The sequence below is a fragment of the Hyla sarda genome, chromosome 1, assembly GCF_029499605.1.
Source record: "Hyla sarda isolate aHylSar1 chromosome 1, aHylSar1.hap1, whole genome shotgun sequence".
Taxonomy (NCBI): Eukaryota; Metazoa; Chordata; class Amphibia; order Anura; family Hylidae; genus Hyla; species Hyla sarda.
Window position 1 is genome coordinate 19666883 of NC_079189.1, and position 17881 is coordinate 19684763.

General features: G+C 41.5%; 1 protein-coding gene across 1 annotated transcript in view; it reads left to right on the plus strand.

The window, feature by feature from the left end:
- LOC130360139 (vomeronasal type-2 receptor 26-like) overlaps positions 1-16402 on the plus strand; it is a 52299-nt gene extending 35897 nt beyond the window's left edge. Inside the window, exons 4-7 of the mRNA XM_056563069.1 lie at positions 2359-2580; positions 3406-3462; positions 8668-8791; positions 15504-16402. Of these exons, the coding sequence (XP_056419044.1) occupies positions 2359-2580; positions 3406-3462; positions 8668-8791; positions 15504-16402 (1302 nt within the window). The remainder of the gene's footprint in view (positions 1-2358; positions 2581-3405; positions 3463-8667; positions 8792-15503) is intronic.
- The last annotated feature ends 1479 nt before the right edge of the window (positions 16403-17881 follow it).

Consider the following 17881-nt stretch of genomic DNA (forward strand, 5'->3'; position numbering starts at 1 on the left):
GGGACACCTACATACTACACATTCAAAAACTTTTAGAATATCCCATTCTAAAACCATGAGTTGACCCCCCCTTTGGCGGTATAACAACTTCCACTCTTCTGGAACAACTTTTTACAAGATTTTCTTGAGGTGTCTATGAAAACACTGATAGGAGGTCAGATACTGATGTTAGATAAAACAGTCTGGCTCACAATCTACATTGTAGTTCATCCCAAAGGTGTTTGATGAGACTGAGGTCCAGGCTATGTGTTAGTCAATCCCTAACTATTTGTTCTAGAAACAGAAATTACATTATCCAAACTATTCCCACAAAGTTGAAAGTAAAAATTACTTGGTATGCTAAACATTAAGATTTCCTCTCACTGAAACCAAGTGGAGGTTTTATGGTGCATTAATAGATTGAGAAAATAGTTAGGTTCACACACAATAGCGAAGTGAAGACATATTGTTTACCTCATTGATAATGAATAAAGCAACAAGATACAAAGAAGCACTGGAATTACAGTGAGCTTACACAATCTGGTGGAGCACCAGGTCCAAACACATTCCCAAACGGCTCCTTGATGATGATGTATGTGGTGGCTCAGCACTAGCTGTACCAGCTGCTACTCTGAGTCTATTCAGGTGGCTGAGGATAGAAAAGATTTGCTAGACAGAAAAGTATTTATTTCAGGTGCTGAGAACCTAAGTAACTTTGTTTTCTACATTGCAAATGTGTCTTTCTAGACTTTTCTGTCGTTATTTGCATACTCTGAGTTCTTTAAAGTGCAACGGGTTAACAACTGCACATTTCACTTCATTTCTGTACAGCTGAAACCAGAAACTAGTCACATGTTCGACTATTAGCCAATGAATGCAGGAGCCAGTCTCATTTTTTTTATTAAGAGCCAAGGTACATGCTCTCAAGTTACCCAAGTACAAGTGTTCACCCAAACACCCTGACCAATCCTTGCATTGAATACACAAAATGTGGACACAGTGACAAAAAAATAAATAAATAAGTGAATGTGCTCAGTGTAGTACTGCCGGATCAATAATTCCCAATTTCACCACGTAGCATGGGAATAGAAGTATATCTTAAAAGGAAATCTGTAGCCTCTCCAGACATTGCAGTTTTTTTTAATATACCCTGATAGCTTAGGGCGCCCTAAGTTTAGGGGTGTTTATAGTTTATTCATTAGCCCCCCCTTAATTCCGTAGATATGAAGGTTTTTGTACTTAATCTGACTGTCAGTGAGTCCACAGGATGGGCATATGCTTTATTCTAGTACTGTGAGAGACAGTGATTTCCATAAGGGGCGTATACTGTGCACGGAGCTGCTCCCATGTCACCCCTCCTATCACACAGCGCTTTGCTTACTGTCATGTCTGCTTTACATTTGTCTAAACCAAACTGTTTGGTTCAGTTGTTTGGATCAGTGTGTGAGCTATAGAAATTCCAGCAAACGGGCGGGAGCGTGTCACAGTTTGCTACAAAAGTAAGTAGAGTAGAGTTCTGTGAATAAAGCTAATTAAATAACTTAATAGATTGTATCAGTAGTAAAGTTTAAGTTTCATTAAACTATGGTTTTCAATTGTCTCATTTCTGGGGTTTGTGTAGGGGAACAGCTTCATTGGAAAATGGACATTGCGGGGTCCACCGGGGGACAATGGGTTGCATTTACTAAGCTACGTGACACATGGTCTCCACATGTGCATCAAGTTTTTAAACCACTTGAGCTAAACCTATCCAAACTATGGAATTTCCATATGACACAAAACCATAGCTATAGTATGACAAAGATACCAGTGACCAGATGGACCTTTCAGTAAAAGATAAGATTATTCTCCTTATGGGTAAGGAATTGTAGTGCACATTTTAGGTAATAGCCCTTCCCTATGATATATCTCCATCTAAAGGGGAAACTATGGTATAGATTTCTAAAAGTCTATAAAAAGGAACTAACTTTTATTTAGCTTTACATGAAGACGCCCCAAGTACGTCACATGAAATGTGCATTAGCTCTGTTGACCAAGACATAAAGCAGTGAGGATTGTCACAGGAGAGGATGTTGTCTTATTTGTATACAATTTTATTATATTTGTATTGTGGCATCTGCTGATACCAAACGGGAAATGTACTGGCCCAGAAGCAATATTGTACCGTTATATATAGAGATTAGGACATTTTTCTAATTTAAAAAAATATAGTGCCCGACAGAAAAGTCACGTATGACACTCTGATGTCTCCTATGACTGTAACCAACCCCCTTCAAGCTCCATAATGCCCAGACAGCATTAGCAATATATATCGGCTATGGGGCAAATGGTAAACAGAAAAAAGTAGTAACACATGTTCCTCATTTTTTTCATTGAAAGCTGAACAAATATTTAAAAGGATTTGAATACATGGATAAGTCAGGAAAGAGAAAATATTATGATGAAGGAGGAGAATTAAATTCTATATTTCATATTTATAACTGGATATCGGTAAAAAATAAATATTCCATATACAAACTTGTGGGCTCCTTTACACCCTGGGCTCCAGCAAATGAGCAGCTTACCATCAATGCATCTAAAATAATCTGGAAGAATAGGAAGGTAAGGAGAGACTTCAGCAGATTGAAAATGGATCAAATTATTTTTTAGTAAATATAAACAAGGGTATGTACAAAGAAAGGAGCACGTACGTGCACTCAGCGCTTAGTGGAGACAGCTCGTGTAGGAGTCCGGTTCACGTGGAGCTGGATCAAAGCATCAGCGCAAGTGTAGTGGTGCTCAGAGGCTAAGCCGGCAGTTCCACAAATGAATGCGTGCTTCTTCCGACCTAGGAGGCCGGAAGAAGCACGCATTCACGTGTGAAACTGCCAGTGTAGCCTCTGAGCCCCACTACACCTGCGCTGATGCTGTGATCCAGCTCCCCATGAACCCGACTCCTACACGAGCTGTCTTCACTAAGCGGTGAGTGCACGTACATGCTCCTTTCTTTGTACATATTTGATACTTCATACTTTCGTACGTGCACCCTTGCAGGAGATGTGACTATAGGTTGCTGATACTGTGCTGCATCCTAACTAAGGTGAAGTTGCATGTTGTGTGCTCTCTCCTTTCCCGTCTCATTACTATTATAAACTAGGGTATGTTCAAAATAATTTGGAGGTATTGAAATATTTGGGTCCTGCTTGGAGAAAAGTGCTATATAAATGCCTGTTATTGTTGTTTTAAAATTATGGTTGTATTTAAAAAAAAATTATTTACACAAATATTAGAATTTTCTTTCTTTTCCATATTTTTTATAACAAGACCATAAACATTTATTTGAGCTGAAAAGATAAAAATAGGCTCTAATCTGCTGGGAAAGACCACCATAAAATTATAAATTTTTGTACTCAAATTAGCTTGCTTAAAATTGTCCTCTTCTTATAGCAGATGGGACCACCCCAGTATGAAGCGCTCTCAGCGGACTTCATGGAAAGGGATCAGGTGCAGGGCTTATACCCTGCATTTACACCCTGCATCCTTAAGGGGTTAATACTTTAGACATATCAGCAGTGGCAATATCAAATATGTTTTATTTTTATTTTTTAAGTTTATTGTTTTATTTGAAAAATGGGAAAAGGTGGGTTATTAAAATTTTCTTTTAGGGTAGGTGTTTTTTTTATATTTAAAAAAAATGTTTTATTTTATTTACACTTTTTAAGTCCCCATTTGCATAACTGCAGAAAATATAATCAATGCAATTCACATCTGAGTTGACAATTTCTCAGATGTGTTAAAGGGGTACTCCGGCCCCTAGACATCATATCCCCTATCCAAAGCATAGGGGATAAGATGTCTGATCGCTGGTGTCCTGCCGCTGGAGACCTCCGTTATCTCTCCTGCCGCACCCACTTGTCATCAGCTGCACGGAGCGATCTTCGTGATCGCTGATGACTTACGATACAGGGGCTGGAGTATCTTGGCGTAATGGCCCCACCCCTTCAATGCAAGTCTATGGGAGGTGGCGTGGTGGCCATCGCGCCCCCTTCCATGGGCTTGCATTGAGGGGGCAGGTCATGATGTCACGAGGATATACCAGCCCCTGTATCGTGAGTCATCAGCACGGAGCGGTCTGCAGCTGATGACAAGCAGGTGCTGCAGGAGAGATTGCAGGGGTCCCCAGCAGCAGGACCCCCACGATCAGACATCTTATCCCCTTTGGATAAAGGATAAGATGTCTAGAGGTAGAGTACGCCTTTAAGTGGTTATGATGATCAGTAAAGCTAGGGAGGTAGTTTGGCTATATAAAAAAATAATACACAGGTAATATAATGATATGCAGATTTATATATATATATATATATATATATATATATATATGTATATATATATATATACATACAGTACGTATATGATTTACTTTACACTTAATTTGGAGGGAATACTTATGTTTCCTTGTTTGTGGGAATATTGTTTATAACAATTAGCTGGCGAAGGATGAAGGTCTATAAACAACAGTTCAGCGCTTTAATATGGATCTGATTCACAGATTCTTCTGCAGTTAAAATACAAGATCCAAAGCAAACTAAGGCTACAATCTCAATGTAGTGATAATATTTAGTAAATCTATTCATCAGACTAAATGGTATAATTTTAGCCAAATGATACAATTAGTCCTCTTAAGGACGCAGTGCGTACCTGTAAACCCTGCGCCCAGTCCCTGTAAATAATACCAGGTCGGTCCCGGCGGCTAAAGATAGCCGGGACCCTGGGCTAAAAGCGCGCGGCATCGATCGTTGTGCCGCACGCTATTAACCCTTTGATCGCCGCATCAAAAATGAAAGCTTCCCGGCAGCTCAGTCGGGCTGATCAGGACCATTGTGATAAAATCGCGATGTCCCTATCAGCTAGCACGCAAGCAGAGGTCCCCTCACCTGTCTCCATCACATCCGATCAGCGATTGATTGATCCAAGCCTGAGATACAGGCTTGAGCAATCAACCGCCTATAACACTGATCAATGCAAAGCTATGGCTTTGCAGGGATCAGTGTAAAAGATCAGTGTGTGCAGTGTTATGTGCAGTGAAAAAAAAAGTTAATAAAGGTCATTTAACCCCTTCCCTAATAAAAGTTTGAATCACCCCCCTTTTCCCATGAAAAAAAAAAAAAAGTGTATATAAAAATAAAAATAAACATATGTAATATCGCCACGTGCGGAAATGTCTGATTTATAAAGATATATCATTAATTAAACCGCACGGTCAATAGCGTACATGCATAAAAAATTCAAAAGTACAAAATTGCGTATTTTTGGTCACTTTTTACATCATGAAAAAATGACTAAAGAGCAATCAAAAAGTCTGATCAATACAAAAATGGTACCAATAAAAACTTCAGATCATTGCGCAAAAATGAAGTTATAGGGGTCAGCGGATGAGAATTTTTAACGTATAAATTTTCCTTCATGTAGTTATGATTTTTTTCAGAAGTACGACAAAATCAAACCTATATATGTAGGATATGATTTTAATTGTATGGACCTACAGAATAAAGATAAGGTGTCATTTTTTTACCGAAAAATGCACTGCGTAGAAACGGAAGCCCCCAAAAGTTACAAAATTGCATTTGCATTTTGTCGCACAATGATTTTTTTTCCCCTTTCACCTTGAATTTTTTGGTAAAATGACTAATGTCACTGCAAAGTAGAATTGGTGGTGCAAAAAAAGCCATGATATGGAATTTTATGTGCAAAATTGAAAACATTATGATTTTTAGAAGGTGATGAGGAAAAAATGAAAAAGCAAAAACGGAAAAATCCTGAGTCCTTAACGACGCAGGATGTATATTTACGTCCTGCGCCGGATCCCGCGATATGAAGTGGGGTTGTGCTGCGACCCCGCATCACATCGCGTAAGTCCCGGCGCTCATCAACGGCCGGGACCCGCGGCTAATACTACACATCGCCGATTGCGGCAATGTGCGGTAATAACCCTTTAGAAGCGGCAGTCAAAGCTGACCGCCGCTTCTAAAGTGAAAGTATCCCGGCTAGTCAGTCGGGCTGTTTGGGACCACCGCGGTGAAATCGCGGCATCCCGAACAGCTTACAAGACACCGGGAGGGCCCCTACCTGCCTCCTCGGTGTCCGATCGACGAATGACTGCTGCGTGCCTGAGATCCAGGCAGGAGCAGTCAAGCGCCGATAACACTGATCACAGGTGTGTTAATACACGCCAATGATCAGTATGACAGATCAGTGTGTGCAGTGTTATAGGTCCCTATGGGATAATAATGATCAGTATAAGAGATCAGTGTGTGCAGTGTTATAGGTCCCTATGGGAGCTATAACACTGCAAAAAAAAAAGTAAAAAAAAAGTGTTAATAAAGGTCATTTAACCCCTTCCCTAATAAAAGTTTGAATCACCCCCCTTTTCCCACGAAAAAAATAAAACTGTGTAAATAAAAATAAACATATGTGGTATCGCCGTGTGCATAAATGTCCTAACTATAAAAATATATAATTAATTAAACCGCATGGCCAATGGCGTACACGTAAAAAAATCCAAAGTCCAAAAAAGCGTATTTTGGTCACTTTTTATACCATTAAGAAATGAATAAAAAGTAATCAAAAAGAATCACACCGATAAAAACTTCAGATCACGGCGCAAAATATGAGTCCTCATACCGCCCTGTAGGTGGAAAAATAAAAAAGTTATAGGGGTCAGAAGATGACATTTTTAAACGTATAAATTTTCCTGCATGTAGTTATGATTTTTTCCAGAAGTACGACAAAATCAAACCTATTTAAGTAGGGTATCATTTTAACCGTATGGACCTACAGAATAATGATAAGGTGTCATTTTTACCGATATATGCACTGCGTAGAAACGGAAGCAACTAAAAGTTACAAAATGGCGTTTTTACTTCGATTTTGTCGCACAATGATTTTTTTTCTTTTCGCCGTGAATTTTTGGGTAAAATGACTAATGTCACTGCAAAGTAGAATTGGTGACGCAAAAAATAAGCCGTAATATGGATTTTTAGGTGGAAAACTGAAAGGGTTATGATTTTTAAAAGGTAAGGAGGAAAAAACGAAAGGGCAAAAATGGAAAAACCCTGAGTCCTTAAGGGGTTAAAGGGGTCCTCCACTGGAAAACATTTAGTTTTAAATCAACTAATGCCCAAAAGTTAAACAGATTTGTTAATTACTTCTATTAAAAAATCTTAATCCTTCCAGTACTTATCAGCTGCTATATACTACAGAGGAAGTCCTTTTCTTTTTGAATTTGGGGATTTGCTTCTACTCTGGACAGTTACTAAATGGACAGAGGTTTCAGCAGAGAGCACTGTGGTCAGACAGAAAGGTTCCTTTGGAACATACAGCAGCTAAAAAGTACTGGAAGGATTAAGATTTTTTTTAATATAAGTGATTTACAAATCTGTTTAATTATCTGGCACCCATTGATAAAAAAAAAAGTTTTCAAGCGGAGTACCCCTTTAATCAAATAAGGAGCCATTTGTATCTTATTGAGATAATGTGAGATCTAACTTCTGCATGAGGGAAAGCTGAGTCCATTGCATTATCAATTAAAAACCTAGTTTACCAGACATCATAGCACTAATTGCATAGTAAATGTGTTGTCACTTCCTGTGTTTAGGCTTAGAGATAAGATAACACTCCCCAATATAGAGACGCAGTCCCATTGTTAAATACCAATTAATGTTAGAATGTAATATCCCTTCTCATACACTTCTAGACATGGCCTAGGACGTAATGTCAAAGTTCACCCTTGGAATCTTAGTCTTCTCATAGACACTTATAATGGTACAACACATTTAAAGGGGTATTTAGACATGACATGAATGGAGGAGGCGTGGTTTGACGCCATGAGGGGGTGTTGCCTGACATCACATCTCCAATCCTGTAAACTTAGAGGTTTCCGAGATTGGAGCAGCAGCCTGGCACAGGATGCCAGGCCCCCCACGATCAGACATCTTATGCCCTATGCTTTGGATGGGGAATAAGATGTCTATGGCGGGAATATACCCCTTTAATAAAATGACACCAATATAAATATTATATATAAATATAAATATATATATATATATATATATATATATATATATATATACATACACACATTCCAGAATTATATGCACTGTATAACATATAATAATATCTTGTGTGATGCCACTTAACAATATTTAATCATGTACATGACAATTCCATTAGTCCTATGGATTATTTTATATGTAAAGAAGTAGTGTTAACTATAGTAAAATAAAAATAGTTATATGTCTTCACAGTCTTCACAACCCTTCTTATCACCAATCGTAAATATTGAGGTGACAGGGACCTCCAGCAATGCTGTTAAATCTTTGAACCCACATATTTATGTTGCAGAGATGCCAATGGGTCAGGGAAATAGTGATTTCGGCTAATAATTGCAGTGATCACAATTGATCAGGGCACTTAAGGGGTTAATGACAAACATTGGTGGGATTGCTAAAGTCCATCATTGACTGTGACTGCAAGCCGGTGATAAACAGAGTGCCGCACAGGATGTAAATGTAAATCTTGGTGCGTTTTAAAGCAGGGCACTTGAACGTACATTTATGTGCATTGTCCTTAAGGGGTTAATATAGAATGTATAATAATTTTGCAGCAGCAGAAAATCTCTTTTGACTAAAGGAAATGTTATTGTTTCTACAGATCCCAAGTTCTCAGTGTTCAGAAAATTGTCCACCTGGTAGCAGAAAGGTGAAGAATGACGTGAAGCCGATCTGCTGTTATGACTGTGTTATCTGTCCAGAAGGAGAAATATCAAACACAACCGGTAATCATTCATTATATAGAAATTATATATTATTGGTATAATAACCCATGGCCACACCTATATGACTGTTGCTGACCCCACAAGAAAGTTTATTTTTCAGGCAGATCAAGAATGCTAAACAGCAGCCCAAAAGGTATGGGTTGCAATTCTAATTAACTTTACCATCCTATTAGTTTGAGGGGATAAAAATGTGTGACAGTTGCGCTTTAAGGTCTCATGAGACTTCCCTGTTTTAGAAAAAATGGTTTATCCGACCAGGAACTTTTTTATTAGTATGTTGCCTGGTCTACAGGAACCATAACAAAACTGTATATCTAGCCTTCTCCCAGACCTCTAGAAATTTTCCTAGTGCCCGGTCTCAACTAGAGATGAGCATACGTAAATCAAAAAGTTTGATTCGCAGGTCTTGCAGTACTTTTGGAAAACATTTGGTTTTGTTCAAACTAATGAAAGAAGCCTCAAAATTTGCCCAAGAGCTCTAAAGCCATATATAACACTGCTAAGAATGTATTTTAGTAGTTTTAAAATGGTTTAAAGGCTAAGTTATGGCAACATGTGGTAACCCATGGTAACGAACAGCATTATTAAAACACATAAAGCTGCATAAAGTATTCCTGGTAGTTGATAGATGCCTGCTGGTGTTAAATTCACACAGAGGTATTGGAATGGCTTTTATCAAGCATTTCAAAAATGATCCTTTTTTTGGGAATAGCAACAATATTGGTGAAAGAAGAAATAGCTTTTGTAAGAAAAGCTCAAAAAATTCATCCTTTTTGTGGCTCATGGGTTGCGTATGTGTAGGCCTGAACTGGTGGTAGATGTATATGGCATACAGCAGGCAGCGGTGAACTGGTGGGAGAAGTAGTTTCCAGAATACAGCTGGAGATGGTGGACTAATGGAAGTTGTCGTAGCCAGAATACAGCAGAAAATGGAAGAATAAAAGGAGTTGTAGTATCCGGCGTACTTCAGGATATGGCTGACTGGTTAGAGTTGTAGTAGTCAGTGTACAAAACGATGTGGTGGACTGGTGGGGGTTGTAGTAAACAGTGTACAGCAGCAGGTGGGAATTGAAGTAGACAGCGGACAGTGAGGGTGGTGGTGCTGTCTAATTAGAGGCATCAGGCACAGGAGGTTTAAATTCAACAATCATTTTTACCATATTTATTTTAAAAAATGCTTTTCCACGGTGCTGGCAGACAATCTTGTTTGCTTAGGGGTGACAATGCTGCCTGCTGTGCTGAAGACTCTCTCTCTCTCTGTTTTTTTTTTTGTTATTATTATTATTATTATTATTATTTTTAAATAATCATAAAAAATTCTCCCTTTAGGAGAGATGGAATAGCTCTGTGAAAAACAGTAGACCGTAAACAAATAGCTTTTTAAAATTTTGCACATTTTAAATACATTTATAAAATACATTTATAAAATACTATACAAACGAGATATTACTTTTATTAATTTTTGCCGACGAGATATAACTTTTATTACTTTTTGCCCACCCTTTCCATCACATGATTGTGCAAAGCGGGGACTAGTTGTAGCTGTAGCCAGTGGACAGCAGACAGTGGTTAACTAAGGTTAGCGGTAGCCAGCAGATAACAGGCATTGGTGGACTACTGATATTTGTAGCCAGGCCTTGTGATGCCTTTCCATTTGATTACATAAAGGCCTAATTCCTAAAGTCGGACCCTGGCGACGACTTACTTTCTTTCTGTAGATATGGAACTGTGCCTGGTTTCCTGCATCTGGTAAGATAGTAAAGAATTTCCACATGGCAGGATACTGTAAAGTGATAGGTACACCGGGTGACGGACCGTATCATGCCTTAGCGCTTCCTCGGGCCCTCTGTCAGAGGAGGAGAAGGGAGCCCAAGAAGTTCATGCAGAGAGTAGTGGCAGTGACGATGAGGAGTTTGATGATGATGTCATGTTGGATAGGACGTAGGAACCCGGTGAGATAGAGGTGACATGTTTAGAGCAGGAGGGTATTGGTAATGTCAGCGGATAAGAGCGTACCCGAGGTAGGAAGAACACCTGTGAAACATAAGCTGTGGCCAGGGTCCGAGTATAGGAACTATGTCTCCAGGTAGGCATATGGAGCGGCATGGGACAGTAGAGATGCCCCACAATGTGAGGAAAACCTTGCTGCTGTTACTTGCGTTCCTCCAGATCCCTTCCAACTGTATAGCACACAGGAAGCACATTATATGTCTTGTCCTCATCAGCGTCGAGTCCTCCTCCTCAATCCCATCAATTATCTATGGGGGAATTTATGTCTTACAGAATATTGTTTTCTCCCAGTCACCATGTTGTAGTGCACCTTAATTCACACCTGGCAAAATTGTTAGTTGGGCAGGTGCTGCCATACCATTTTGTTGACTCCAAGGCCTTTAGGCCTTTGTTGACTTCAAGGACTTTAGGCAACAAATGGGCCTTATACCTAGACACTATTATTTTGTGAAGAAAGCGCAATCATGTGGCAGAGAGGGTGGTTCACTCTGTGCGGTTGTTGGTGGGCAGCACAGTGCATGCCACGGTAGATACTTGGAGTAGTACCAAAAAATGCAGCACCACTCCGGTTCAGATGAGAATGGTGTTAGGCTTTATTCATCAAGTGAAAACGCTACGTTTCAACCGTCTCACACGGTCTTTGTCAAGCGTGTGAGACGGTTGAAACGTCGCGTGTTTTCACTTGATGAATAAAGCCTAACACCATCTTCATCTGAAACGGAGTGCTGCATTTTTTGGTAATTTTGGGAGCCCTACCTCGGCCAGACCAGCCTGCACCTGGACATGCTATAAGGGAGTGCGGTTCTCTGTCACGAATCTACTTGGAGTAGTAGCTAAATGTCTTTTATGGCACACTGGGTCAACATTCTGCAGAAAAAGGCTCCACCGCCAGGAAATTGTAGTTACACCACCCTGGTTGTGCTGGTCCCAGACCAGCCATCATTTTCAATACACTTTTGTAGTAAATGAAGAAGTGGAATGACATTGTTCATCCCATAACCCTGTCGACTGACTAATAATGTGGCTTCCTCAAAGGGCCTGAGCAAACGGCAGGTGTCACGTATGAGCTGCCACTGGTTGACATTGAAGTTACACAGGGGAGTCCCCTGATCCGCTTGGATCATCAAGAAATTGGTGATGGCTTTTCTCTGTTCGTATAGTCGGTCCAACATATGGAGGGTGGAATTCCAATGTGTGGAAACATTGCAAATCAGACTATGTTGGGGCATAACGTTCTGACGCTGCAGCTCAAGGAGGATGTGCTTTGCAGTGTACGAGTGGCTGAACTGCATGCAAAGTTTCCTTCCCATTGTTAAGATGTCTTGCAGATGGGGGAACACTTCAGGAACTGCTTGACCAGATTGAACACGTGTGCCATGCAGGGCGTAAGGCTCAGCCTTTCTTGTCGCAATGTAGACAAGATGTTCTTCCCGTTGTTGGTCACCATGGTTCCCATTTCCAGTTTTCGTGGAGTAAGCCATGATTCAATTTCTTGATAAATGACTCAGCAGCTCCTCCTCTGTGTGAATCTGGTTGCCAAGGCAAACCATGTGAAGAACATTGTGACAATGCCGAGCCCTGCACACATGGTATGCTGGAGGGGCACTGAGACTTGTCCATGCAGTGGAGGCTGAGGACGTGGTGGATGATGAGGAGGAGTCACACACTGTCACAAGACCAACGGCCTGAGAGTGTGGAGGCAGAAGCAGCGTGACCTGTCCAAGTTGCTATTGTGGTTGTGCAGGAACCACATTTACCCAGTGGGCAGTGAAGGACATGTATTGTCCCTGACCATAGTTACAGCTCCAGACGTCGGCGCTGCCGTGCACTTTGGTAAACATTGACAGGCTCAAGGACCAGTCCACCTTCTGTTCCACAAAATTGTGCAGGGCTAGTACTGCCTTCTTTGCAAACTAATGAAGGCTTGGGACTCTCCACCTCGGCTCGACACAAGCCATGAGTTCTCTGAAAGGTGCAGAGTCCACCACTTGAAAAAGGAGGGACTGCAGCACCAGCAACCTGGACAGGAGCACATTCAGCTTCTGTGATGTTGGATGAGTGGGCGGATACTGGTGTCTCCTGGACATAGCTTCACCGATAGATTGCTGGTGGAATGACTGACTCGAAGTAGGAGGAGCAGAAGTATCTAGAGTGACAGAAGATGGGTATGACACACAGCTCCCTTCGGCTGAGGTGGTGGAGCTTTGGCTGGCTGAAACACTATGCGGCATTCCACTGGGTGATGCAGCAGGCTGGACAACCACATCGGACCCACGGTTCTTTCTCCAGGCTTCTTTATCGTGACGTTTCTTATGTAGATGCTGGGCTGTGGAGTCAACATTGAGACCCTGGCCACGCCTCATCTTCTGCCAACACATCTTGCATGTGGACAGGTTAACATCCTCCGGATGCTTGATGAAAAGTTGCCACACAGCCGAGTAGCTGATTTTCCCATCAATAGTCCATACTGAATGACTGCTTTTGTAGCAAACTCCAGGAACCCCTGTTTCACTACCTCCCGTGAAGGTAAGCTGCCGAGAAGCAGGTGGTCTTCCCCTGGAATGTTTGGCTCCAGACTTGGCTCCGAGTTCTGTCTGCACTTCACTGATTCCTCCTCAGGTTCCTCAACAGTGTCTGCTTCAGGTGCCAGAATGCTCGGAACACCACCTCCCACACCACTCTCCTCCTCACTACTTGCCCACCTAGTGGAGGAAGCGGCAGATGTCTCCTCCACTTCTTGGGTGGGCAGTAGCTACTGACTGTCCTCTATATAGTCCTCAGTAAATAGTGGAGCTGAACCCACAAGATACTTCTGTGGGGAGGGAACAGCATAGGACAGAGGCAATGGGAGGACAGGGACTGCTCCCAGGCCATGCCAACTGAGGATTGTTTCTGAAGAACTCACTGACTGTTGATTGGGTGTGTCAGATGTCACTTGTGATGAAGTGGATGACTGTGTTAACCAATTGATGATGGCAGATGGATTGCTGGTCGAGACACGACCGCTAGCTGATACTGAGAGCTCAGGCCTCTCGCTGTGACTCCTGCTTCCACTTGCCCCTAGTTTGCTGTGACCTCTGCCTGATGAATTTAGGCCTCTACCAATCCTCTGCGCACTTCTCGGCCTGACATACTTAGTGCGTATATGAGGGAAGTACAATACGCTCCACTATGCTTAAAACAGTATTTGCCTACAACAGCAGCAGGTGTGTACTTTTGCCTGGCCTTTCACAGAATCTAGGTCCTTAAGACTTTAACAGGAACTAAATGGTACACAACTTAGATGTACATATGTTGTATGCACTTATGAGGGGAGGACAATGCGCTACAGTACGCTTAAAACAATATTTGTCTACAACACCAGCAGGTGTGTACTTTTGCCTGACCTTTCACAGTATCTAGGTCCTTAAGACTTTAATAGGAACAAAATGGTACACCACTTAGATGTACGCACAGGTTACACTTAATAGAGGACAATGCGCTTTTAGTGCTCCGCTCACCCTAACTTGCTGGCTACTATTAGCTTTTCAATTTTTGTACACACCAGTGCTGCATCACAAAGTCGCTGTGTACTACACCCAAAATTGCACTCTCTCTCTCAATTTCACTCCTTTCCTTATCAGTGCTTCTAGGCTGGATTCGGGCTTGAGGAGAATCGCTGCTTTAAAGAAAGCTTTTCTGTGCAACACACTGCTCTCTGTCCCTATCGAATCGCGGCGATATTCGCATTAGTTACAAATCAAATTTTTTCCTGAAATTCGTAACTAATTCGGATTGCACAGATTCGATTCGCTCATGCCTAACTAAAACCTCAACCAGTCCGCCATTACGCTTGCTACTGCTACTTCCAGCCAGGCCTACACATACATCCATAAAAATTGGAAAATGTTTTGACTTTTTATTTAAAAGCTATTTTTTCTTCACTATTTTGGGACACCAATCCTGTTGCTGCTCCAAAAAAGGGATACTTTTTGGAATGATTGGAAAAATCCATAACTTCTTCACTTGCCAGACTCAAAACCTGTTGCTACTGCCAAAAAGGAGTAATTTTTAGAAATGGATTGGAAAAAGACATCTTCCGATACCTCCATGTGCATTTTAACACTGCCAAACATCTGCCAACCACCAGGAACACATTATGCGGCTTTATTGTAGCGGGAAAAAAAACTACAGTATTGTTAGTTGCTATGGGTTACTGCATGTTGTGATAACTGAGCCTTAAACTTGAATACTCTCCTAACAGTGTTATACAGGGCTTTAGAGCTCATAGGCTGTGTTATACACCAGTTTAGGAGTTTATTTTATTGCCGTTTACATCAAACTAGTTAACCCAGAACTGCACATTTCATGAAAGTATGGTGAGTCTGGCGGGTTGAACTTTTCAAAAGCTTGCTGATCTCTAGACAGCATAGAGATCAGCTGCTGAGTGGACATTTCGTGTCTGTATTGCACATCAGCAACAGTAATAAAGAAGAGGACTGTGGCAGAGATGAAGGGCTAGCCTGGGTAAGTTTTCATTGTCTTGATCACTTATCTAGTAAAGCTGCTGAGGAACACTATCGGTGCTGTAGAGGCTAGGAGGAAGAGTTTGCCAATGGAGAGTGACCAGGTAAGTATATTATACAGTGCATTACAGCAAAATGAGTTTAACTTATATGTTTCTAAAAATAACACATATTAAAATTTTATTTTGTCCTTCCAGATAGTGAAAATTGCCTGAAGTGTTTGGATACTGAATTTTCAAACAGTAAAAGAGATCAATGTTTTCCCAAACTTGAAGACTTCCTTTCCTTTTCTGATGGACTCTCCATAGCTTTATCATCTATTGCTCTTCTCTTTTGGACAATATCTGTTCTGATATTAGGAATATTTGTCTCACATAAAAATTCACCAATTGTGAAGGCAAATAACAAGGACCTGAGCTTCATCCTTCTCATCTCGCTGTCATTGTGCTTTCTCTGTGTGTTTTTATTTATTGGTCGTCCTGTTGATAGAACCTGCAAATTACGACAAATAGTTTTTGGCATCATCTTCTCCATCTCCGTGTCTTCTATTTTGGCCAAAACCATCACTGTCTATACAGCTTTTAAAATATCCAGACCTGGAAATCGATGGAGAAAACTGATTGGAATTAAGATGTCCAACTCTATAGTTGTATTGGCCTCAGCCATTGAGGTTATTATCAGCATTATTTGGCTATACTTCTCTCCCCCATATCTGGAGCATGACACACATTCCTATCAGAGAAGGATCATCATTCAGTGCAATGAGGGATCCCAAGTAGCCTTTTTTGCTATTCTAGGTTATTTATTTTTCCTGACAGCAATTAGCTTTACTTTAGCTTATTTGGCAAGAACATTACCAGATCGATTTAATGAAGCCAAGTACATCACATTCAGTATGCTGGTGTTCTGTAGTGTCTGGATTACTATGGTACCTTCCTATCTGAGCACCAAAGGGAAAAACATGGTGGCTGTAGAAATTTTCTCCATCTTGGCTTCGAGTGCTGGACTTTTAAGCTTTATATTTTTCCCAAAATGTTATATAATTTTGGTCAGGCCTCAATTGAATACAAAATCCCGTGTACATATAGGACAATAAACTGATAACCACCACTAAGGAGGTTACAATATATGAGCCAATACATGCATGTAAAAAATATTTAGAAAATAAAGAAAATGATGGGCTTTTCTTGTTCAAAAATACTACATTGGGACTCTTTCAGAGAATCACTGAGATTCTCATACAGAGACCAGGAATAGTGTTAAGTTAACTTACAGTAAATGGCTGAACCTGATGGATTGGCTGTTGATTGATTTAGTCAGAATAAATTAGCTCTACTTTCCAGGTTCCTGAAAAAAGATGCATAAAGCCCTAGGAGCCCTAAGGGTATGTTCATGCTGAGGAATTGGAGCAGAATTGACGAGGAATAATTTTGGTGAGGAAAATCTTATTATTTTTCATTTTTTTTGCCATTTCCCCCCTTGCACGGAATTCGTGTGGAAATTGTGCTAATTTGTGAGGAAATTGTGGGGAATTTGCGAGGAATTTCTGCATGAAATTTCTGCATGAAATTTCTCCGCAAATTCTGCATGATTTTACTAATTTGAACTCATTTTGTCAGCATAAAAAAAAAAAAAACGAGGACTGCGCCTGAAGAACGAACATGTTTTATTTTAAGGCTGAACAGAATTCAGCATATGAATTCTACTAGCAGAAATTCCTGTGAACAGGGATGTGGAAAGTCCATTAAAGTCAATGGAAATTTAAATGGAATACAAGTGGAATTAATTACCGTATTTATCGGCGTATAACACGCACTTTTCAGGCTAAAATTTTTAGCCTAAAGTCTGTGTGCGTGTTATACGCCGATACACCCCCAGGAAAGGCAGGGGGAGAGAGGCCGTCGCTGCCCGCTTCTCTCCCCCTGCCTTTCCTGGGGTCTAGAGCGCTGCTGTCGGCCCTTTTCACCCCCTGGTTATCGGCGCCGCTGCCCGTTCTGTCCCCCTGACTATCGGTGCCGGCGCCGATGGCCAGGGAGAGAGAAGCGGCGCCGACAGCCAGGGGGAGAGAAGGGGCAGCGGCACCCATTGCCGGCGCCGCTGCCCCGTTGCCTCCCCCCATCCCAGGTGGCATAATTACCTGAGTCGGGTCCGCGCTGCTCCAGGCCTCTGTCGTGCGTCCCCGGCGTCGTTGCTATGCACGGTGCGGCGCATGACGTCAGAGCGCCGCGCCGTGCATAGCAACGACGCTGGGGACGCACGACGGAGGCCTGGAGCGCCGATAACCAGGGGGTGAAAAGGACCGACAGCAGCGCTCTAGACCCCAGGAAAGGCAGGGGGAAAGAAGCGGGCAGCGACGGCCTCTCTCCCCCTGCCTTTCCTGGGGGTATATCGGGGTATACACGCGCACACACGCACCCTCATTTTACCATGGAAATTTGGGTAAAAAACTTTTTTTACCCAAATATCCTTGGTAAAATGAGGGCGCGTGTTATAGGCCGGTGCGTGGTATACCCCGATAAATACGGTAATTAAATTAGTCTCCAATTCATCATTGTGCACATACCTTAAAGACTGT